General features: G+C 37.6%; 1 protein-coding gene across 1 annotated transcript in view; it reads left to right on the top strand.

Moving 5' to 3' along the window:
* PTPRR (protein tyrosine phosphatase receptor type R) overlaps window positions 1-24,070 on the top strand; it is a gene marked incomplete at its 5' end in the record, with an annotated part of 254,829 nt that overhangs the window by 199,435 nt on the left and 31,324 nt on the right. Inside the window, 4 exon segments of the mRNA XM_082666172.1 lie at window positions 8,266-8,452; window positions 11,251-11,335; window positions 20,737-20,816; window positions 21,242-21,379. Of these exon segments, the coding sequence (XP_082522298.1) occupies window positions 8,266-8,452; window positions 11,251-11,335; window positions 20,737-20,816; window positions 21,242-21,379 (490 nt within the window).

The raw sequence follows: 24,070 nt of genomic DNA, 5'->3' as shown, positions 1-24,070 counted from the left end.
AATACATGTCTTGCCTACAGGATTTCCTTTGGGAAATTTTATTATAGATGGTCACAATACCTATTCATTTATTTCAGCTTCTAGAAATTAGTAATACTGCATTTATGTCACCATTTAACTTTCCAAGAGCTTTGAATTTGTCACAATTTAACTTAGCACTCCATATCCTCCTCTTTTTTTTTTTCTCTTTTTTTTTCTCTTTTTTTAATTTGCCCTCTCATCTGTCAAGAGATCCAGGATAGGGGTTAGCACTATACATAATTTATTTGAAGGTAAAGAGATGGAAGGAAACAGCAAACCATTCATTAATTCCATTACCCTTAGAACTTAAAAATCATAGAATCTGGAGTTTCAAAGAACTGTGGAGGGGCTTCCCTGGTGGCACAGTGGTTGAGAATCTGCCTGCTAATGCAGGGGACACGGGTTCAAGCCCTGGTCTGGGAAGATCCCACATGCCGCGGAGCAACTAGGCCCGTGAGCCACAACTACTGAGCCTGCGCGTCTGGAGCCTGTGCTCTGCAACAAGAGAGGCCGCGATAGTGAGAGGCCCACGCACCACGATGAAGAGTGGCCCCCGCTTGCCACAACTAGAGAAAGCCCTCGCACAGAAACAAAGACCCAACACAGCCCTAAATAAATTAATTAATTAAGAAAAAAAATTCATAAAAAAAAAAAGAACTGTGGAGGCCAGTCAATCTATGCATAGTAAAGGAATTCCATCTCTGTATCTTGATGTTTTTCTTTTGTTATTCAAATGAGTTAGAGCTTCTTTTTCTTTTCTTTTTCTGTTGTCTTTATTAGAAATCTCCTAGAAAACTTAATATGTGGACAAATTTAATGAGCAAAACGAATTCAGAAAAATCAAGTAGGTGGGCAGGAGTCTTAAGCACACCATAACAATCAAGCCAAGATTATCAGGTTCGTGATCATTATGATTTTAATGCACAGGGAGGAACTGTTGGCCTGAAGGTCTCAGACTCACAACATTTCAGATCTGGAGAGGACTTCAATATTAAACTTCTTTCTTCTCATCATGTAGGATTAGATGTGTATACTGATAGACAGCTCTGAACAAATTATGCATATTTTTGACAGAACAAAAAAAATAAGACTGGAAAAGCTCTCAGAGAACTGTTCACCTTCATTCTGTACTAAATTATTCTCATAATTTTTCGATGCATCTTTTTCCATTCCCGTTTCAAGTGCTTCGAGATAAGCAGCTGCCACCATTTCCCACTGAAATGTAATTTCATAGCTCAGTAGTTTCAGAAGTACATCTTTCTGGACTCCAGGCAGAAGGATCACTGTTTCATTTTGTTCTCTTACTCCCATTTCCATTCTTTGTTGGGCACAAAATGAGGGGCCACACTTGAAGTCTCACTGTTCTTGGTGGCCAAGGTACCGCAAAAAGCAGCCATATCTGAGGATTAGAGCCATGGTCACAATGCTGGAAACTGTAGCCTTTCTGCCTAAATCCAGCTTCTGAACTGCAGCATATTGTCCCAACTACCAGGAAAAGAAATGCCTAGTTTCTGAGATATTCCAGCACTCAACTGTTCTTGTATTTTTAGCTTGTATTTTCTTTTCACCTCTTGGTCATTAGGAACAGCAAGGCAAAAACTGAACAATTTCAACAGATGTTTATATTCTCTTGCTGAAATGAATGTGTGGCCCTGGCCCATAATATTTATACATGTTTTCCTTTTTACTTAATTGTAATTAGCATGCTGTTTATTGCATTCCTTTTACCTTTCCTTAAGAATTTGCTTTTTCCTTCAATTGTTTGCATTGGTATCTTTTGAATTTCCTCCCTCTTATTTATTTTTTGGCATAAATAAAAATTGGTGCTACAGTGGGAGTGTGATAAAGCTTTTCATTATGTTCCCTTTTGTCCAACAGCAGTCATAAGGTATAAAAAAATTCTAAACAGTTTGCCAGAGTTACGTAACAAAAAAAGAAGCAAAGTTTTTAATAAGACTTTGTGTTCTTAGTTTTCCGCATTCCGTTTTTATTAAAGGTCCAGATCTCCTTCTGTTATTTTTGTTGATTATTTTCTCTAAATCCTTTAGATTTTTTGTTCCCATCCCTTAGTTTAAATTTTCTCTTAATTTCTTACATCGGTTTTGTCTTCTTCTTGAGATGTCTTTCTGATTCTCACCTCACTTCTTACCATTTGGTTTATGGATACTGTGGAGAAGAAGTACGTTCTCTTAGTTCAGTAAAGTGGTATTTTTCTCCTCCAGATCATTAGTCAGGGATAGCTAGTTAAAAACCTAATATTCCCATATTTATAAAACACATCCCTTCTCTAGATTGTTTAGTAAATAGTGTTAGAAACATGGATAACCTATTTGGGGAAAAAAAAAACAAAACCTAGGTTATTCTTACCTTTACCATACCCCCAAATAAATTATAAATCGATTAAAAGATTAAGTTTTTAAAAAATATCTAAACTTCCAGGAGAAGAATTTCTATGGATTTTAAAGCAATGCAAGAAACCACAAAAGAAAAGATTGATACCTTTTCCTTTTTAGTTTAATATTTAATTTGTAGAATTTAATGTGTTTGACTAAATGTAAATATACTTTAAAAAAAATCCTTAGTATTTTAAAGTAACAATAAGATGTATATATGCAATAGGGTCTGAAAAATAGTATCTTACTTATCATAGCAATCAATAATAAGTACATTAATGCCACAATATAAACATTAAGAAAGAGGATGAACAGACAGTTCTCAAAGGTAATGACCAATAAATGAACAATAGTCATTTGAAAGTGTTTATCCTCATCTATAACCAAAGAAATAAAAATTAAAACAATAAATCATTCCCAGTACTGCCTATAAAATCGCAAATTTGAAACGTCAATTTAAATGTTAGTGATGTTTATGAGACTGAGTGGTTTTAATTTCTTTTTTGAAACTCCTAAGCTTTATTAATTAATTAATTTATTTACTTTTGGCTGCATTGGGTCTTCATTGTTGTGAGCAGGCTTTCTCTAGTTGCAGCAAGCAGAGGCTACTCTTCGTTGCTTTGCGCAGGCTTCTCATTGCGGTGGCTTCTCTTGTTGTGGAGCACAGGCTCTGGGCACGGGCTTCAGTAGTTGTGGGACGCAGGCTCAGTAGTTGTGGCTCGCAGGCTCTAGAGCACAGGCACAGTAGTTGTAGCGCATGGGCTTAGTTGGTCCATGGCATGTGGGATTGTCCCTGAGCAGGGCTCGAATCCATGTCCCCTGCATTGGCAGGCGGATTCTTAACCACTGCACCACCAGGGAAGTCCCTGAAACTCCTAAGTTTAAAATTTTCTACAATGAACATGTGTTACTTTTATAACAGAAAAATTAACACTTTAAAATATATGTGGGGCTTCCCTGGTGGCGCAGTGGTTGAGAGTCCGCCTGCCAATGCAGGGGACGCGGGTTCGTGCCCCGGTCCGGGAAGATCCCACATGCCGCAGAGCGGCTGGGCCCGTGAGCCATGGCTGCTGAGCCTGCGCGTCCGGAGCCTGTGCTCTGCAACGGGAGAGGCCACAACAGTGAGAGGCCCGCGTACCGCAAAAAAAAAAAAAAATATATATATATATATATATATATGTGGATGTGTATTTAATCTCTTCTCTCCAACCCAAGACATGACTAAGAAGTGTACACCTTTTTAAGTGGATTCTACTGATTCTGTTTCCTAATTCCACTATATTTCAGTTAACCTAGATATTGGTTGTTCCTTGAAAATAAGAATTAACAAAAGCAGAGATTTTTCCAAGCTAATGACATCATATGGTAATATTTCATGGCCAGGATAAAAGAGCCCTCATGATAAGGGCTGTTTTGTGGAAAGTGTTTTCTGTAAGGTCAACAGCCTGTACCAGTTCGACTCCATAATTAAACTTTAAGACATTGTCTGAGGCATTGAGGTGAAGTGTTCTGGAATTGTTTAGGGTTCAGGGAAGATGGCTTTGCCATAATAAAAAGAAATTTTAAGAGAAAGAGGTTATCAAGAAGGATGTGTTTTTCTTTAGTGACAAGCTATAGAATCTATCCATTGATTTCAAAACGTTAATCTCAGTGTAAAGAATTTTCGAGTTTTTGTGAAGATCTCTTAAAATGGGTCTCTTAGAGAAGTAGAAGGTGAGAGTTATATAGGACTTTATTCATTATGACCCAAATTTATTAGTAGCCAGGCATCTTATTTAAAAGCAGTTTACTTAAACTATCTGGTTAATCCTTGTACTAATCCTCTGAAGTAGGTACACTGAATTATTCATTTCACAAAAGAGGAGGAAGTTGAGATGTAACAAGTCTAAATAGCCAGACCAAAGGTCCACCACGACGACATGAGAGAGGCAGGGTTTGAGCCCAGACAAGTATGCCTGTAAAGATTGAATTTGTACCTTGAATACTGCACTGTCTCCACATTATAATTCAGTAATCCTAACTTTCCCCCCAACAACTGACCCCAACTCTACTCTCATAGGGCACTGCACAGTCTAACATAATCTGCCCACCTTACCCTTGCTTTTGGGTGGCAAAGCAGAAAGAGCTTGGGTTCTATGTTCTAACTTGGATTGAATCTTTATTCTGCTATCATGTTCCTATGAGTTATCTCTTCACCTGTGAAATGGGGGAAAATAATACCTCAGAGGGATGCTCTGAAGATTGAGATACCATATGTGGAAGTGCTTAGAACAGTGCTTGGCAAATAGTAGATGTTGAATAAATAATATTCGTTTCCTTCTTCCTTCCCTTGACAAACAAAAGTGGCTCTTCCTGACCAAGTCAGTTTGCATGAAAATGCTTCCAGCGCTCTCAGTTTATCACAGAATCCTTAGAAAATTTACTCATAAGATCAAAAAGACCTTAGACAGGGATCCCAGAGGCTTTTAATCCTCCAGGTTTCGGCAGAGTATGCTGCGAGAAGCCAAAACAGAGGCTGATATAACTTGATGCTCTGAATTCTCTCTTTTCTGGATTCAGGAGGCTTTTTATACTCTTGTTTCTATGACTCTTGCTTCTCTTTCAACTCTCCTACTTAACCCTGCCCCCTGGTTCCAAAATACATTTTACACAACTGAACTCTAGCTCAAACTGATGATACGAGATTTCTCAAAGATGCCTTATCATTTCCTGCTCCCACACTTTTTTTTTTTCCTGCCAGACTCTCTCTCTGAAATAACCATCTACTCAAAATTTATCTTTTATCTTCAAGACCCAACTCAATTCATCCTCATTCATACATCTGCTCCGACCACTCTGGACGGAAGAGACCTCACTTTCTGCTAAACCATTGTAGCACTGAGTATCCCTCAGTTCACAGGTTTGTACATACTTTTGTATTTTAGGGCTGAAAAAGGACGGAATGGAATAGTGGTTTAAAATGGCATCTGATTAGCAGTCCCCTAAGCTGCTTCTCCCAGCTCCTTACTCAACTATCTATGTAACCAGCAAAAGTCAAATTCTCACAAATACGCTAAAATCTAAGACCAATAGGCAAACTATTATCAGAATTAGGAAGGAATTTCTGCAATTTAAAGGTCAAAAGAACTGGATTGAGAAACTTTAAAAACCACTTTCCCATTAAAAATAGATTAAAGGGCTTCCCTGGTGGCGCAGTGGTTGAGAGTCCGCCTGCCGATGCAGGGGACACGGGTTCGAGCCCTGGTCCGGGAAGATCCCACATGCCGCAGATCGGCTAGGCCCGTGAGCCATGGCCGCTGAGCCTGCGCGTCCGGAGCCTGTGCTCCGCAACGGGAGAGGCCACAACAGTGAGAGGCCCGCATAACGCAAAAAAAAAAAAAAAAAAAAAGATTAAAATTCTTGGCCTGAAAGGAGAACCACCCTTTGCTCCTCCTCAGCTGTTTCCCCCCTACTCAGAAAGAAAGGAGCCCTGTCGGTCACCACCAGCAGCCACCAAAAAGAAAACATGGTGGGGGGCAACCGTCCCTCTTATCAGGTAGGTGATATTTTATGGGGTGTCCAAAATGCTATCCCCTAATCCCTAGTACAGTGATTCAAAAGGGTTAAAAATAATAATAGAAACTAGAAAAAGATTTTCAGGAACATGCCAAGAAAAAAAAAAGCAGGTATGTCAATATTAATTTTTTTTAAGTCAGATGTGAGGGGTGGAGGGAGGATGAATTGGATGAAAGTGGTCAAAATGTACAAGCTTTCAGTTATAAGATAAATATGTACTACGGATGTAATGTACAACATGATGACTATGGTTAACACTGCTATGTGGTATACAGTATTTGAAAGTGTTAAGAGAGTAGTTCCTAAGAGTTCTTATCACAGGGAAAAAGTTTGTTTTTGGTATCTATATGAGGTGATGAATGTTAACTGAATTTAGTGCATAATCATTTTATAATATATGTAAGTCAAACACCTTAAACTTAACACAATGCCGTACGTCAATTGGGTCTCAATAAAACTGGGAAGCAAAAGTCAAATGTGAGGCCAAACATAAAATTGAGAAAGTATTTGATATTGATAAAATTTACAGTGAAGATATAATTATGAATCTCATCAAATAACGTAATGGCTGAATATATAAAGTAAAAGCTGTTAGAAATATAAGGAAAAATAACAAAAACAGTTACTGTGGAAGATTCACATACATATCTCAGGCTATGAGAAATCCAGTAGGAAAAAAGTAAGGAAAAAAATAGATTGGAATAATATCTTTAATAATATATCATAATATAATATATAAGGTGCTATATATGTACATATGTGCTTATATATGATATATAGAGATATATGTCAATAGATACATAGATAGATAAACAAAGCAGCTGCCAGCAGAAGTATGTATGAAATATTTAGAAAATTTTTTAGAGTATTTGTCTCAAAGAAAGAATCAAGAAATTCCAGTAATTAGAAATCCATTCACTGATTTGCATGTACTCTTACTAGACATTAATAAGGACAATAAATGGGCAAACACTTAGTTACCATTGAGTTAAAGCAAGAATTAAAACTACAATTACAAACCATTTAGAAATTAACAAAAATGACAACATTATATATCAAACTATAGAATGACACCAAAGCTACGACCAGAAGCAGATTCATAGGAGGAAAGAACTGATATGTTTTTGTTTACTGGGGTTTTTGTTGTATGTTCTAACAATTTTGCATTCCTTAAAATTAAGCTGTAGCCATTTCAGTATTTCCTGAGGTAGTGTTCCATACATGTAAAATACCATTCCAAGGAAATAATATGCTGGGCCTGGTGTCTTCTTGTATTCTCTCTACTCACATTTGTTTTGACCTGTATTTGCCGGTTCTCCATTACCTTGGGACACCAACCAGTTGGCACCATATTTGATCGCCTGATGCTCACTTCAGGCCCCTTTAAATTTAACGTTTCTTTAAGTACAATTTCTGACTTTGACCCTCAGCATATGCTATTTTATAGTTAATTCTTGGTTCCACACAGCCAATATTACTAGTAAGAGGCACTCACACCTTCTTTCAGGACACAAGGAGCCTTTATATGTTGGAAGAACACCACCTTGCCTCCCAACAAGAGGAGGAAAATCACAGAGGAAGAATCAATTGTAATTTAGTACGAGGGTCTGTGGTCTTTATGGTCCCTGGTAAGTTTATCACAGAATTAAATAAATACATATATGCATATGCAATTACACACATAGACCTACATATACGTTACATACATACATAAATGGAGGATGAAAAACCTATCTTTTAGGGATAAATCAGAAGTTATAAAAAATATGTACATTTTAAACTTTTAAGTTCTATTTCAATGACAATCATTTGAACTAAAATAAAAAGATTATTTTTCTCCTGTGAGCTTCCTGTGTTCAATAAAATCATGGGTATGGTATATGGATATCAGAAGAATTAGGGTGGATATAGAATTTATATACTGGACTCTCAGATATACAGATAAATAAGGTAGGTTTGCGTTACATCTCATTCCTCAATTCAAATGCTGTGTTTACTTTTCCTAAATTTTTCACTTAATTTATTAGCCATGTTATTATTTCTGTAGCAACTATACCCCTTAATAAACTATAGTGCATTTTCTCAATTCAGAGTTATTTCCAACAACAAAACTGTCCGTTTCTTAAGAAACTATGAGTAGTTGCTATAGTCAATTATGGTACCATAAAAGAAGATATTGGGTCCTTATTTCTGTAATAGTTCTCACTGAATTATATGTATGTACAGAAAGACAAACTGATCTGCTCACAATAATTCATGCAGTATTTAAACCTAATAACATTTTTCTCCAATGTAGACGAGGGTCCAACGTATCTCTTACCCTGGACATGAGTAGCTTGGGGAATGTTGAACCCTTTGTGGCCACACCAACCCCACGGGAGAAGGTAGCAATGGAGTATCTGCAGTCAGCCAGCCGTATTCTCACAAGGTCACAGCTCAGGGACGTCGTGGCAAGTTCACATTTACTCCAAAGTGAATTCATGGTGAGCCTGCTGTTTATGATTCACTCTTCAGTAGGTATTTTGATATACTAGGCACTAGAGGCACATTCTAAAATGACACTGTCTTCCACTCAGGCAGCTTACGGTAAAATGGTTACAGTTCAAAAGGTTAAGTGCAAGGATTTTAGATCCACCCTGCATCTCATCAACTATTGGTAAGTGTTCAAACTAGAATGTGAATTGCGGCAGAGTATTTAAGGGCTGGCCAGGCAAAGTGACAAGAAGGAGCTGAGCATTCCAGGATGAAGGAACAGCCTTGCTGTCACTGTTCAGGAAATTAAATTGTGCAGTTTGACAGGAGCATTGAAATTAAGGTGGGAAGTGACAGAAAATGAGTTTCAGATATAAAAGAAATCCAAGTCTTAATACATATTTAAGGGTTTGGACTTATCTTGTGTTTTAAAAAGATCACTATCTGCAGTAGAGTCAGCATTAGAAAGAGGTATTTTGGAGACTTGTAGACATAATCCTGTGGAGCTGTGATGGTGGTCAAAACTAAAATAGTAGCAGTGAAAATTTGGGAGGGGGGCTTCACTGGTGGTGCAGTGGTTGAGAGTCCGCCTGCCGATGCAGGGGACACGGGTTCGTGCCCCGGTCTGGGAAGATCCCACATGCCACGGAGCGGCTGGGCCCGTGAGCCATGGCCGCTGAGCCTGCGCGTCCGGAGCCTGTGCTCCGCAACGGGAGAGGCCACAACAGTGAGAGGCCCACGTACTGAAAAAAAAAAAAAAAAAAATTTGGGAGGGTCTATAGGCACCTACAAGAAGTGGGCTTAATAGGCTAAGGCGGCCAAGGAAAAGTCAGGGATAACACCCCCATTTTTAGACTTGAGCAACAGCGTGCATGTATTGTCATTTAATGAAATAAGGAACACAAGAGGAAGACCCAATGTGAGCTAAAAATGATGGTGAGTTTCATTCAGCTAAAAATGATGCTGACCCATCAGTGTTGCTGGTGATAATGCATGAACACACATTTCAATCTAGAGAGCATGGAGACAGATTAGACCTTCTTAGGTCTCACTGTTGCCCAAGGGGAATATCCATTTTATAGAACCCCTTGCATCTTAAAGCAGTTGTACATTTAAGCCATAGCTGATGGGTATAATAAGTTGACGACTTCAGGGTCAGTTCAGGTGTTTGCAACCACCCTAATGACGAGAGACAACAATAGGTTAGATCTATCAGCTTCATCAACTATTATTAAAATACAAGCATGTTGTTTTAAAAATTAGACTTCATAGCATATCATCTTTTATGTATGAAAAAAAGGAGAACTGGGAAGAATAAAAGAACCAGTCAGTGATCACAGAAGTGGCCAAGGGTACACCTAGTATTCTTTTCTACAACCACAGATAGCTCTTTGTTCTATGAGATAAGCCCTTAACATAGTCTACTTCCCTGAGAGGTGAGGCCAGCAAGGAATGCCGAGGAGAGAGATAATGCTGGATGATGACAAATTGTCAGTGTGTGTCAGAAAACAGGAAAGATCGGGGAGGAATAAAGATATTCACGGCTTTGCTAAAACAGACTAACTTGTTGGAAATTCCCAAGCATGAACATGTGGTTTCTACTGAACATTCAACAATTTTGCTTATTTTGGTAACTTGGAACTGAGAACTTACAACATTTAGTTGGAGCAGAGAGTAGGAATAAATATCGTAAATACCTAAAATAATGCAAGCTTAGGAAACAATATTTTAAAAGTAAGCTACTCCTCTCACTGGACCGAGTCTTAAATTCACAGTAGTCAGGCTTTTCTTGAATTTTCAGATTGACTGAAAACAAGGACAATTTAAATAAATTTGTAGATAATTTCTTTCATTTCAATGAATATTAAGCTGTCAAGTTCTATTTTCTGTAGGAGAAAGTGTAGATAACAAAAATATTATTTTATGTGATCTAGGGACAAAAGGTATTTTAATGCACATTGACCTTATCTAAGCAATCCTTTGCAGAATTTTAAGTTAGAAAACATACTATTTTGTATAATCAACTCCTTAAATATTTGTTCAGACCCTTTTGAAAACGTTGGCTTTTTGTTTCCTTTGTCCCAGTCAGCATCAGACGCCCACCTTTTCTGTCTGACACACAGAGCAACTTCTGCTTTAATTGTTCCCTCCTCCATCATTTGACATATATTCTGACTTAAAAATATTTGTGTTCTTGTTAAATGCGAGAGGACAGTGCCTAAATGCCCTTCACTACAAATGTTGCATTTACAACCACAAATGGAACAGTACAATTATAAACCATTTCTTCATCCAAAAAAATGCATCATATCATCGTCACTTAAATCAGCAAAAATGCCCTTTATATTTACCATTTGGGGAGGAAGGTTTTCATAATCCTAAAAGAGTCACAATTATTGTTAAAAGAGAATCTATCATAATAAAATTTTTGGTACTGAATCTACACAAAGATAGGAAGAAATCTGAATACATTGTTTAAGAAAAAGCAATTTTTCAGCTGCCTGTTTATATATTTCCAGCAATTATGTCAGAACAGGATTCTTAAAACCTAACCAAAGTTTTCTATGTCTCTTTAAGAACTACATATCAAATAATACTTTCTAACACACAAAGCCGTTTCTTGGAGTCAGCTTGTCAGGGTGCAGCTGATGTGTTTATGAAGGGAAGGGTGTTGGTCAACCAGAGGTGGTAGTCTGTTGTTTCATAAATGACTTTGAAGTCCAGTAGAGCTCTGGATCAGATGGCCCCCCGTGAAGATTTTCTTTGTGACAGCATTAAATACAGTATTTGATATCATTTATTTTTGCAGGAAATACCAATGAACTTTGTGGATCCCAAAGAAATTGACATTCCATGTCATGGAACTAAAAATCGCTATAAGACCATTTTGCCAAGTAAGTTTCTTGAATTAAATAGTTTGTGTTGTAAAGCGCAAGCCTTCCCCATCCACCCCTACCTCACCATTTCCCATCCTCACAACTTCCATATACACACCAAATTTGGAATTGCAAACACATCTCAAGACTAATAATCGTTAAAGTGGAATTCCCTGGCGGTCCAGTGGTTAGGACTCTGCGCTTTCACTGCCAGGGCCCGGGTTCAATCCCTGGTCAGAGAACTAAGATCCCGCAAGTGGTGCAGCCAAAAAAAAAAAAAAAAAAGACTAATAATCATTAAAGTGGTCTAAGGTTAATAACTTTATCTTGTATTACTCTTAAAATAATGGTCTGCTCATAATTTCAGTAGACACATGGTTCTAAAACTTTACTGTGGCACACATTATGGTCAAGTGACTTTCACTAAGGGTGTCAAACAATTCAGTGGGGAAAGGCTAGTCTTTTCAGTAAGTAATGCTGAAGCAACTCAGTAGCCACATGCAAAAAAAACTGAAGTTGGACCCTGCCCCACACAGCATACTAAAACTAATTCAAAATGGATCGGAGGCCTAACTGTAAGAGCTAAAGCTATAAAACTTTTCACATAAAACAGATGTAAATCTCATGACCTTGAATTAGTCAATGATTTCTTAGATATGACACCAAAAGTATAAGCAACGAAAGAAAAAAATAGGTAAATTGAACTTGAACAAAATTTCAAAGTTTTGTGCTTCGAAGGACACCATCAAGAAAATAAAAAGATGATAATGACACAAAATGGGAGAAAATATTTATAAATTATACATCTAATAAAAGACTTGTATCTATAATATATAAAGAACACTTATAACGCAATTATAAAAAGACAAAGAGCCCAGTTTTAAAATGAGCAAGGGACTTGAATAGACATTTCTCCATAAAAGATATACAAATGGCCAATGAGCATATGAAAAGATACTCAACACAATTAGGCATCAGGGAAGTCAAAACCGAAGTGAGATAACACTTCATAACCACATGATTATAATTTAAAAGACAATAGAAAGTGTTGGCAAGGATGTAGAGAAATTGGAACCTTCATACTTTGATGGTAGGGATGTAATATGGTACAACTACTGAGGAAACAGTCTGGTAGTTCCTCAAAAGGTAAAACCTAGACTGACTATATGACTCAGACTTTCTACTCCTAGGTATATGCACAAGAGAAATAAAAACATGTATCCACACAAAAGCTGTACACAAATATTTGTAACAGTATTATCTGTAATAGCCCAAAGAGTAGAAATAATGACAATATCCATCAACTGATGAATGGATAAATAAAATGTAGTATATTCACACAACATAATGTTATTCAGCAATAAAAAGTTATGAGGTACTGGACTTCCCTGGTGGCACAGTGGTTAAGAATCCACCTGCCACGGGAATAAAGACGCAGATGTAGAGAATGGACTTGAGGACACGGGGAGGGGGAAGGGTAAGCTGGGACGAAGTGAGAGAGTGGCATGGACATATATACACTACCAAATGTAAAATAGATAGCTAGCAGGAAGCAGCTGCATTGCACAGGGAGATCAGCTCGGTGCTTTGTGTCCACCTAAGAGGGGTAGGATAGGAGGGGTGGGAGGGAGACGCAAGAAGGAGTGGATATGGGGATATATGTATATGTATAGCTGATTCACTTTATTATACAGCAGAAACTAACGCACCATTGTAAAGCAATTATATTCCAATAAAGATGCTAAAAAAAAAAACAGAATCCTCCTGCCAATGCAGCGGGCACGGGTTAGAGCCCTGGTCCAGGGAAGATCCCACATACCGCGGAGCAACTAAGCCCGTGTGCCACAGCTACTGAGTTTGTGCTCTAGAGCCACAAATACTGAGCCCTCGTGCCACAACTACTGAAGCCCGAGTGCCTAGAGACCATGCCCCACAACAAGAGAAGCCACCGCAAAGAGAAGCCCGTGCACCACAACGAAGAGTAGACCTGGTTGCCGTAACAAGAGAAAGCCCGCGTGCAGCAATGAAGACCCAATGCGGCCAAAAAAATAAATAAAATTAATTAATTAATTTTTTTTTAAGTAATGAGGTATTTTTTTTTATGAGGTACCTCTTTTTTTAAAGAAGCCATCACAAATGAACTCATACTGCATAATGCCATTTATATGAAGTGTCCGGTTAGGCAAATCTGTAGACATAGAAACTACAGTTGTTGCCTAGTGGTGAGAGGCATGAGAAATGACTACTAAAGGGTATGAGTTTTTTTGGGAGATAATTAAAATGCCATCCCTGCTAGAAACATTCTATATACTATCTTGTACCCTTACAGAAGAGTCTAGTAGCTATAGGGCTGCCTCCAGAGCCAATCTGCTGGGGTTCATATCCAGCTGCACCACTTCCTGTATGGCCGTGGGTAAATGTCTTAACTTCATCTGTGAAATGGGAGTAGTAGTAGCCACCTCACAGGGTTGTTGTAGAGCCCAGTGCTTTGCACATGATAAAGTGCTCAATGTTAGCTATTCTCATCCTAACTCAGAAAGATATTATTGTTCCTTTCTTACAGAGGAGGAAAGTGAGGCTTATAGATAGTAAAGAAGCAACATTCAAATCCAAACACATCTGCCCCCATGCTTTCCACCACTGATAGTTGCACAACTCTGTGGATTAAACAAATAAAAATAAATTATGTGATGGCACATTTTAAACGAGTGAGTTGTATAGTATATGAATTATATCTCAAAAAAGCTGTTACCAAAAGACTTCATTGTGCATAACAATCACCTAGAGTCCTTGTTAAAAATCCAGTCCTGTGCCCCACCCTGGGGATTCTAAGTGGGTTCTGTTGGGCCCAGGAATCTGTACTTCTAGCAAACACCCAGCTGATTCTGATACAGGTGATAGCAGGACCACACTTTGAGAAACACTTTTAGACTATGTTAAAACTAAATTTAACTCCATGAAATTTATCGATGTCAAGCAGTGAGCTAGATGCCCGGAACCAGTAAGGAATAAGGAGCAGCATATAAGATCAAGGAGGTCACAGACCAGAGGAGAGACATGTAAATAAGTAATTATGTTCAATGTAAGAGCCTGAATAGAGATCTTGCCTAACCGGTGTAGGAGGACTGAGTAATTCTGCCTAGAAAGGCAAAAATACTTTGGAGAAGAAGCAATATTGTCAATCACTAAACAAAGATATAGTTGGGATTTGGGCAAAAATCCATAAACATCTCAAGGCAATAGCTCTGGAAAGATGGAGCCACGAAGATTTGTTTTAGAGTATTGACATTGAAATAGTAGAGTATTCATAATTCAGTTCATTAATTCACTCATAAAACACCAAATTCTTCATATTTATAGTAATAGAGCAAGAATTACTGTTAATAGTGTCCTTGGGCTTCCCCTTCTGTTGGAGTTGTTTCGGAAACACATTGTAACAGTTACTCCACTGTAACATATTTTTAATTGGTGTGTATAGTTAAACCTATTTACCTAAGATATAGTCACTGTTGAAAGATATTTTATAACTATAATTGGCTGAAGGGGATGAAAGTGCTGTGTGTTACAACTGGTCTCTCTCTCTCTCTCTCCCCCCCCCCCCCCCGCCCCCGCCCGCCACCCCCGACTCTCTCTCAGGACTTTTCATCTGAAATTTACCAACCATAAGTAATTAGGGCATATACATGTATTGCAAGTATTATACTTAACCACCTAATCTCAGAAGGATTTGGAAATTATTAGGACTATTTTAAAGTTCAGCCTTCTCTGTTTCCTGCCAGATGCTATCAGACAACTGCTTCACAGTCCTGTGTCAGCTTTTCCATTCCCAGAACTGGGTGGGTCGCTTGAACCAGGGCACCTGTGCTGACAACTGATGTTGCAAATAACAGATTTTCTGTTGAAAATGTCTATAGCCTGAATACCCCACCCACCCCCTGTTGCACAGAATATAATCTAGTAAATATAGCTTGGACAAGCCACATCACTGGCTGGAAAATCATCAGAAAAGACTGGAATGAATATGAAAAGCTACTCTTTATGGTTTATTTTAGACTGTAATATGGCGTAACTTTGAAACATTACATAAAATAATAATCTTAAAATGATTAATATTTTAAATATTACGGTTGTTTTTATTGTTTTAGCCTACAATAAACTCTCAAGTTTAAAAGCTTCCAGCTTGTACATATTAGTGAGTTTGTATAATTTGGAGGATGTTTTGCAGCAGAAATATGGATGGCCAAGAACCAATTAAATTGTAGCTTTTTTTCTAAGGACAGTGTCAGCCTGGCTCAGAACATTCTTAAGTGGTAGATTAAAGTGCTTAGGTCAAGTTTATATCAAATTACTTTACAATATAAACAAATATTTGTGATAAAAATTTATCTATGTCCTAAACACAAGAGCAATGGGAAAAAATTGATCATATATCAATGTGAAATTATTTGTATAACAAAGAAGTATAACAAGAAATTTTATGTATATTTTTTCCATGCAGCCAATTTATTTATACAACTATAAAACAATATAAATCAAAATTTAAAACCCTATTTACTCGGACCATCATTTTATATTTAAAAATTTAAAGTCTAGTAATGTTTCCTACTTACATTATGTTTTCCATTTCACTGTATAAAGTGCCTAGAACAGAGTAAATATACAAATAAGTGAACCACTCATTAAAGCAACGAGTTGTGTGACTCAGCAAAATACTGGAGTTTAGACTTGATTTCCTATCCTGGCAAAAACATTTACAATTTATGGAAAGATACTTAATCTTTCTGTGCCATCCTTTCTTTGTCCCTAAAAATAGTAATAGTGATACTACCCTGTAAGGCTATTGAAAGAATCAAATAAAGGTATGAAAAATGGCTAGGAAAGTTCCAACTAATAGTAAACCCTCAGCTAATGTTAGTTTCTCCTTTCCTTCTCTACCTAACTGAATCCATCATTAACCCCAGAAACAATTCCAGAAAATAAGAACACTAACCTTGGAGAGAAATGTTTACAGTTTCAAAAACAGTATTGAAGAGCCCTGTTTTCTCTTATAATGTTCACATGCATGTTAAAAAGTGAATTTCACATAATCTATCACTGCATTGCCAAATTCAGCACTGTCCACTAAAACTCTCTACAATGATGGAAATATTCTGTATCTCCAGTGTGATAGCCGTTAGCTGCATGTGGCAATGAGCACTTGAAGTATAGCTAGTGCACTCATGGAACTGACTTCTCAATTTTATTATATTTTAATTAACTTAAATTTGCCTACATGTGGCTAGTGGCTACCGTAATGGAAAACACAGGCCTAGAGTCTTCTCTCTCTTCCAACAAATTTGAAGATGATTCCCAATCATCTTGAAGGTGTGGCCAGTCCCTGCTTTCCTTCCATTTCCCACTTATCTTAAATTCATCTCTGAAAACTATCCTATTCCTCTCATTCCTGCCTTTGCCCATCACTGGGAGTGATACACTTTTCCCTCATCTAATAGCTTCTTCTCTGACTTCAAACCTTAAACACATTTCCTCCTGGAGAGGAAATCTTCAACTCAGAATCCAGGTACCATTTTGTCTGTTAAAAAGAAGACTTAAGATTGCCAGAGGGTATTTTAAAGAGATCAAAGTGGGGAAATTTCATGTGTTCTATACACCAAAACTTTATGTGTTCAATAATTTGTTGAGCGGAAAAAAGAAACAAGAAGGAGGGAAGAAGGTAGAGGAGAGGAAGGGAAGGGAGGGAGGGAGGAAGGGAGGAAAGGGATCTAAGGAGGAAGGGAGGGGAAAAAGGAATGAAAGAGGAAGAAAGCAAAGGAAGGAAAGAAGGAGATACTGAATAAAAAGGGAAGAGCAGAAGACAGGGAGGAAAAGTCATCAGTGCTCAATGTAATATTTGTAGTTATTATTGATACTGCCCAGATGAATCATAAATGGTATGCTAAGCATTTAACATATAATTCAGAAATACCAATTCTGAAAAAAATTATCATAGTGAATTTGACTAATATGTAGACTTAAAATGTATCACATGAATAAACTTATAACAATAAAGATGAAAATAATAACTGATGATGACAAAATTTTGTTTTTTTAATCCTTGACATTTTTATTAGACTAAAAAACACTAAAAAGGCTTTGGTTGGAACCAAATTTATTTTCCCCTACTCCATCATATGTTGTATTCTTGTTTTTGTTTTTGTTTTAATATTTGGAAATCTCTGAATACTTGGAAATACTATAAATTACCAGTTTACAACATAAACTTAATTAAGCGTGACAGGACACCTGTTTCTAAGCAATTTTCGGGTTGAGTTCCCAGTAGATCATATATATCGTAGGCATTATAAAAACTGAAGGAAGTGGGCCTCTTTTCAAGTCTGAGTGGTTTAGGGCGTTTGTGGAAACTTTTAATAATCAGTGGATACTGAAAAGTAATGGAATTTTTCCTGTCCCCTTTGCTATGAAAAGAAAAAAATTGAAAAAAAGCATTGTTTTAACTCTTCCTAATCGAAATTAATTCTAATGTTAAACACTCTCTCAGCCACATACCAAATAGAAATCACAAAGGATACAAACGTTAATTAAAGACAGCCCTTGCTCTCAAGGGGCTCATCACAAACCATTGAGGGCAAGCAAACATTTAAGCACTTAAAATACAAGATGTTAAATTCTAAAATAAAACTCAGGCAGCCTGAGCAAAGAAGGGAATGCCTAATTCCACCAGGAGGACAAGGGAGGGCTTCCGAAAGGAGGTATTGCTTGAACTGAGCTCTCTGAAAAATGAGGAAGACTTTAACCATGCAGAGACGGCAGGGAAACAATACATGCAAAAACATAGACTCTGCAAGAATGTGGAGTATTTGAGAGATTTCCCTGGGCCCATATGACTAGAGCATGTACACGTAGAAAAGTGATTACTGATGAGGCTGTGGGAAAAGATAAAGACTTGTTGGACCCACTAAGGAGATTTCATCCCCTAGATCTGCACTGTCCAGTAGAGCAACCACCAGCCACATATGGCTAAGTAAATTTAAATGAATTAAAATTAAATAAAATGAAAACTTTAGTTCCTCAGTGTGTACTAGCCACATTTCAAGTACTCAATAGCCAACATGGCTAGTGGTCACAATTTTGGGCAACACAGATAAGGAACATTTCCATTATCACAGAAAGTTCTATTGGGCAATGCTGCTCTGGACTGTCGAATTGTCAATAAGTATTCATAATAAAATGAATGCAGTGGGCAAATAAGTTTATAAATAATACCTTCTTGGAAATTCACAGAGTATATTAGCATAATATAGACCCTGAGAAATTCTGCAGTGAAAAGATTGTTGTTCAAGTTTGTTGAATTCAGTGTTTTCCATATTTATTTGATTACTGAACCCCCTTTTTAAGGATGATCTAATTTACAAGTTATATGACCTAATTCTATATGTTATAAAAGAAATGATTTACAGATAACAGTTGGGAAATACTGCTGTGGACAATTAGGAACCATGGATGGCATTTAGGCAAGGGAATGATGCGATCAGATTTTATTTTACAAAGACCGCCTTGCCAGCTATGAGAAGGATGGGTGGGTAAAGAACAAGATTGAAGGCAGTTAGACCAGATGGGATGCTCAGGTCCTAGCCTAAGAAGAAAGCCTTGGGAAGAGGGAGGCAAGATAAATCCTAGCGAGTTTCAGAAAACCAAATGGACAGAACATGAATATGGAGACTAGTCCAACTAGTTTTCAAACATGGACTCAGGAGCTGTGGTAGCACACGCAACATAGAATAACACAGGGCTGTCAGGAGCACGTGATCATGTGAAGTTTCACAAAGCTGTAGTATATCCAGAAGGAAATGAAAAAATGTAAAATGTGGTCTATAAGTGAGGAGAGTAGTCTGGTGTAAGATATATATTTGGGAGTCTGCAGGATATGGGTACGAAATCATGGGGATGAATCAATCACCCAACAAGGCAGTGTCAAGTGAGCATAGAAGAGGGTCAAGTTGAATCCTAGAATCAGCAACATTAAAGGAGGCAGACGAGGGACTTCCCTGGCAGTCCAGTGGTTAGGACTCCACGCTTCCACTGTAGGGGGCACGGGTTCAATCCCTGGTTGGGGAACTAAGATCCCATACGCCGTGCAGCACAGCCAATAAATAAATAAATAAATAAATAAACTAAAGGAGGCAGAAGAAATAAGCAAAAGATTGAAAAAAGACCATCGAATAGGTAGCAGGAAACCCAGAATGCTGTGACGCAGCATCCAAGGGAAGAGAAAACTCCATAGAAAACTCCATAAAAAGATATATGATCTACAGTTTTTTAATTCTACACAGAGGACGTGAAAAAATAAATACCACCATTGGGTTTAGTAGCAAAAGTGTCACCAGCGGCAAGAGCAAGAGCCGTGTCTGCATAAGACTAGGGTTAGGATAGATTGGAGTGTACGCAAGAAGGATTGAAGTGTAGGTGAGGAGGTGGGCAAAATACACACTCAGACTTCACCTGTCGGGAGAAGAAGAACAACAGAGCAATTGCTAGAGAGGAATGCATAGAACTGACTTCTTAAAAACTGGAAGGAGCCATTTAAATCAATGCGATAGACATTTACTGAATGTCTATTACATATATAAGCACTGTGCTAGACACCAGGTCTTACACAGATCATGAAAAATCCCCATCCTGGCCTTCAAGAGGCTCAGAGTGTAACTGGGTGAAAGAAATCACAAAGGGATTATTTACGTAAATGTTGGTAAAAATCACCACCGTGGTTCACAAAGAGCCTTTCAACTCTTCTTGATGGAAAGTGATTTTAGAATTTAATACTGTAATAATCTATCCGATATCAGATATTTGTGATGTCAGTGAACAAACACATGGTAAAGACAGCTTCTTCCAAGTAGTGAGAGGAGATTTGGACTGGACCAAGTGTTTGCTGTTGCGGAGGACAGAAGAGAGACTTGAGTAGGGAGATATGATGCAAATTCCAAATGCAAAGAATAAGAAAAGGAGCGTAAATGAGAAATGGGGTCAAGAATCAGAAACCCACCAAAAATGGCGTAAAGTAGAAACTCATCATCTTGGGCTTATGGACGAGATCTGTGTCAGGACAAGGGGTAAAGATGGTCTCAAATGTCCCTCAATAAACACAGATCAAGAGACAGACACACATATTTTGGAGATTAATCTTTTGTCAGTTGCTTCATTTGCAAATATACAGCAGAAACTAACACACCACTGTAAAGCAATTATACTCCAATAAAGATGTTAAAAAAAAAAAGACAGACACACAGCCACACCAACAAAAAACATTGACACATGCCAGATGGTCAGTATATAAGTGTGCTATGTACTGGTTATTGATGTTCTAAGAAACTTAAAAGAGTAAATCTGGTTAACACAGTCTTTCTTGTTTTCTTCATTAGATCCCCTCAGCAGAGTATGTTTAAGACCAAAAAATGTAACTAATTCTTTGAGCACCTACATTAATGCTAATTATATTAGGGTAAGTAAATAAATTTCTTTCTGATGAGCATGTCAATTTACTATTTAGAATTGTTAGTTGTTGTTTTTTTTTTCCCTCAGAGTTGGTTACTAGCAAGTTTGTTGCTTTTTTTTGCTTGCTTGGTCATAATCAACCTTGGTAGTGGGTCATTTATAGTAAGTCTTCCTTTCCTGTGTGTCTGTGGCTATAGTGCTCCCTCTGAGGTGCTCTGGGGAGGACTGAGATTTAGAAACCTCAGTACCATATGCTGTGCCTGACTTGCTGGGAGAACAACCCCAAGAATTGTGCTAGAATCAATAAAGCTGCAAAAGTCTGTGTTGCTTTTGGATTATCAGAGCTATTTTGTTTTGAAGATCTTTCACCTAAACTTTCAGTGCAAGGCATGAACTTCAAAGCCAACATTTTTGTCTCCTTTCTCACACTAGGGCTACAGTGGCAAAGAGAAAGCGTTCATCGCCACGCAGGGCCCCATGATCAACACCGTGAATGATTTCTGGCAGATGGTTTGGCAGGAAGACAGTCCTGTGATTGTTATGATCACAAAACTCAAGGAAAAAAATGAGGTATGACCTTTACCCAAGTACGGAACATTATATTTTTTCTGTTGCTATAGAAGAGAGATTGTTTAAGGAAAATTGCCGTATACTTAATAACAGATTTAAGATGGAAACATTAAGACATTTAAAGGCTAGGCCACTTAATGCTTCCAAAAAATGGTAATTGGTGTTCTATGAATGACGACTTTCTTTCAGTTAAATCAATGTACTTGGCATACACGGATCACATTTGTACCCATGTATCTCTGTAAGGAAATGAGGGGCCATGAATTATCATTCTGATTTAGAGGCAGGGAAATAAAAAATTGTTCATTTACATCCCAAACAATTTTTGAGCACCTACTAACTGAGATACTATTTTAGTTGCTGGCAATATATTAGTAAACAAACACAAAGATTCCTGCCCTTGGTAGATTTTAACTTTCTAGTTGGGGAGATACAAACAAAAAACATAATTTCATAAAAATATAGCATATTAGGGCTTCCCTAGTGGTGCAGTGGTTGAGAGTCTGCCTGCCGATGCAGGGGACACGGGTTTGTGCCCTGGTCCGGGAAGATCCCACATGCCACGGAACGGCTGGGCCCGTGAGCCATGGCCGCTGAGCCTGCGCGTCCGGAGCCTGTGCTCCGCAACGGGAGAGGTCACAACAGTGAGAGGCCCACGTACCATAAAAAAAAATAAAATAAAATAAAAATAAAGTTGTGTAATTCCTAAAGGGTGCTTTCCTAGGCACTGCTTACATTTCATGGCATCTTTTTTTTTCCTTTATCATCTCATGGCATCTTATTGAGATAAGTTCCAGTCTGATTTTAGTCAGCATTTGTGATTATTTGCTTGTCAAAATTACTATACCAGGGCCTCACCAGGACAATCAGAATTTAAGAAAACTGAACTTTCCTTTATACTCCTTTGGTGAGTTATAACCTTTGATTATACTATAACTCTGCTGCTAATCAAGAAAATTCAGGCTCACAAACAGCAATTTAAACTTTTTTAAAGTTTGTTGTTTTCTTCCATTTTTGCTGCAATAGATAAAGGATCTTTTTCTGAAATTTATCCTGGAAAAAAAGTACATTTTTTGACCAGTAGATGAAGTTTTATACTACAGTAACTATATGCTTACTAAATAAATGCATTTCTATGACTCTTATATGAAAGCCTGAGGTGGCATAATAAAAATAACCTGATATTCTCAGGCGTTTCACCCACTCTCAATCTGTCAACATAATAAGCTACTGACAATTCCTGCACAGTTGTTTAATATCTGTGACAATTTACCTTCAAGGTAGGAAAATATTCTTCAAGTTTTAAAGGTGTACTGTCTGTGTATATACACCCATACATACATACATAGAACTTATGTAATATGGCAGACTAGATAATCTGAAAAACCAGTCATACTGGGTGAAATATGATACAGCATGCATAGCAGAGCTTGGGAGGAAAAAGGTAAATCAGTCAAAAACTGAGTAAAAGGCATAAAACCAGAGAATTACAGGTTACTTGTGTTTTAATGACAATATAAGAACTGGAGACAAAGCCTTGGGCTTGTAGGAACCAGGACTTGGAACTGAGACCTTCCATGAAGTGAACACCTTCAAGGGCTAGGCCTTCAGTGAAAGGGTGAACCACAAAAATAAACCTACCTACCAAAATAGGATTATAAGAGGAAATGAATCCAGTGAAGTCTGGCCTTCTCGTGGGATCAGTAAAGAGGTACTCTTGAGTATTCAGAATTCAAAACCCCGGAAACACCAAGTGTTAAATGATTAATATACATTAGTGATTCTTTTATTTATATAAATCATTTATAAACTAGTTCATATTCATTTAAGTAATAATATAAAAAGTAATACTGCATTGGTAATGCTCTTGTGGCACTTTACAAAAACAAAGGCAAAAACTTTCTGGATGCATGTACTCTCGGCATACACTACACAGAATTTCAAAAGAAAAAGCCCAGCCAAACGTAAGCTCAGAAGTCAAAATTCTGAGACACACATGTAAATAAGCAACATAAGTAAAAAGCAGAAGAGGCCACAAATAGTGGAAATAGACCCACAAGAAATTGAAATAATAGAAACTATAAATAGAGGCTGTTTTATAATTAAGCACACAAAATATAAAATTAAAAAACTTGACAAAAGAACAAGTTACTATCAAAAAAGACTAGGAAGGGCTTCCCTGGTGGTGCAGTGGTTGAGAGTCCACCTGCCGATGCAGGGGACACGGGTTTGTGCCCTGGTCGGGGAAGATCCCACATGCCGCGAAGTGGCTGGGCCTGTGGGCCATGGTCGCTGAGCCTGCGCGTCCGGAGCCTGTGCTCCGCAACAGGAGAGGCCACAGCAGTGAGAGGCCCGCGTACCGGAAAAAAACAACAACAACAACAACAACAACAGACTAGGAAGATTTAAAAACAAACCAAAGAGTCCTAGAAATAAATATTATACAGACATTAAAATGAAAAAAAGAAACATCATGAGATAGTTTTATTAGCAAGCTGGACACAGCTGAATAAATAATTACTGGATTAAAAAATAGAACTAAGGAAATTACCTAGAAGATCAAAATGACCAAAAATATGAAAGAGAGTTTCAGACATATAGAGGACAGTATTTAGATGTCCAATATATGTCTAATGGATATTTTAGAAGATGAAAAAGGAGAATATAAAAAAAAGAAGTAATATTTGAGGA

This window comes from Grampus griseus (assembly GCF_964374135.1).
Source record: "Grampus griseus genome assembly, chromosome: 11".
NCBI classification, from domain to species: Eukaryota; Metazoa; Chordata; class Mammalia; order Artiodactyla; family Delphinidae; genus Grampus; species Grampus griseus.
The sequence above is the reverse complement of the archived record's forward strand: the minus strand, read 5'-3'. Positions and strand labels throughout refer to the sequence as shown.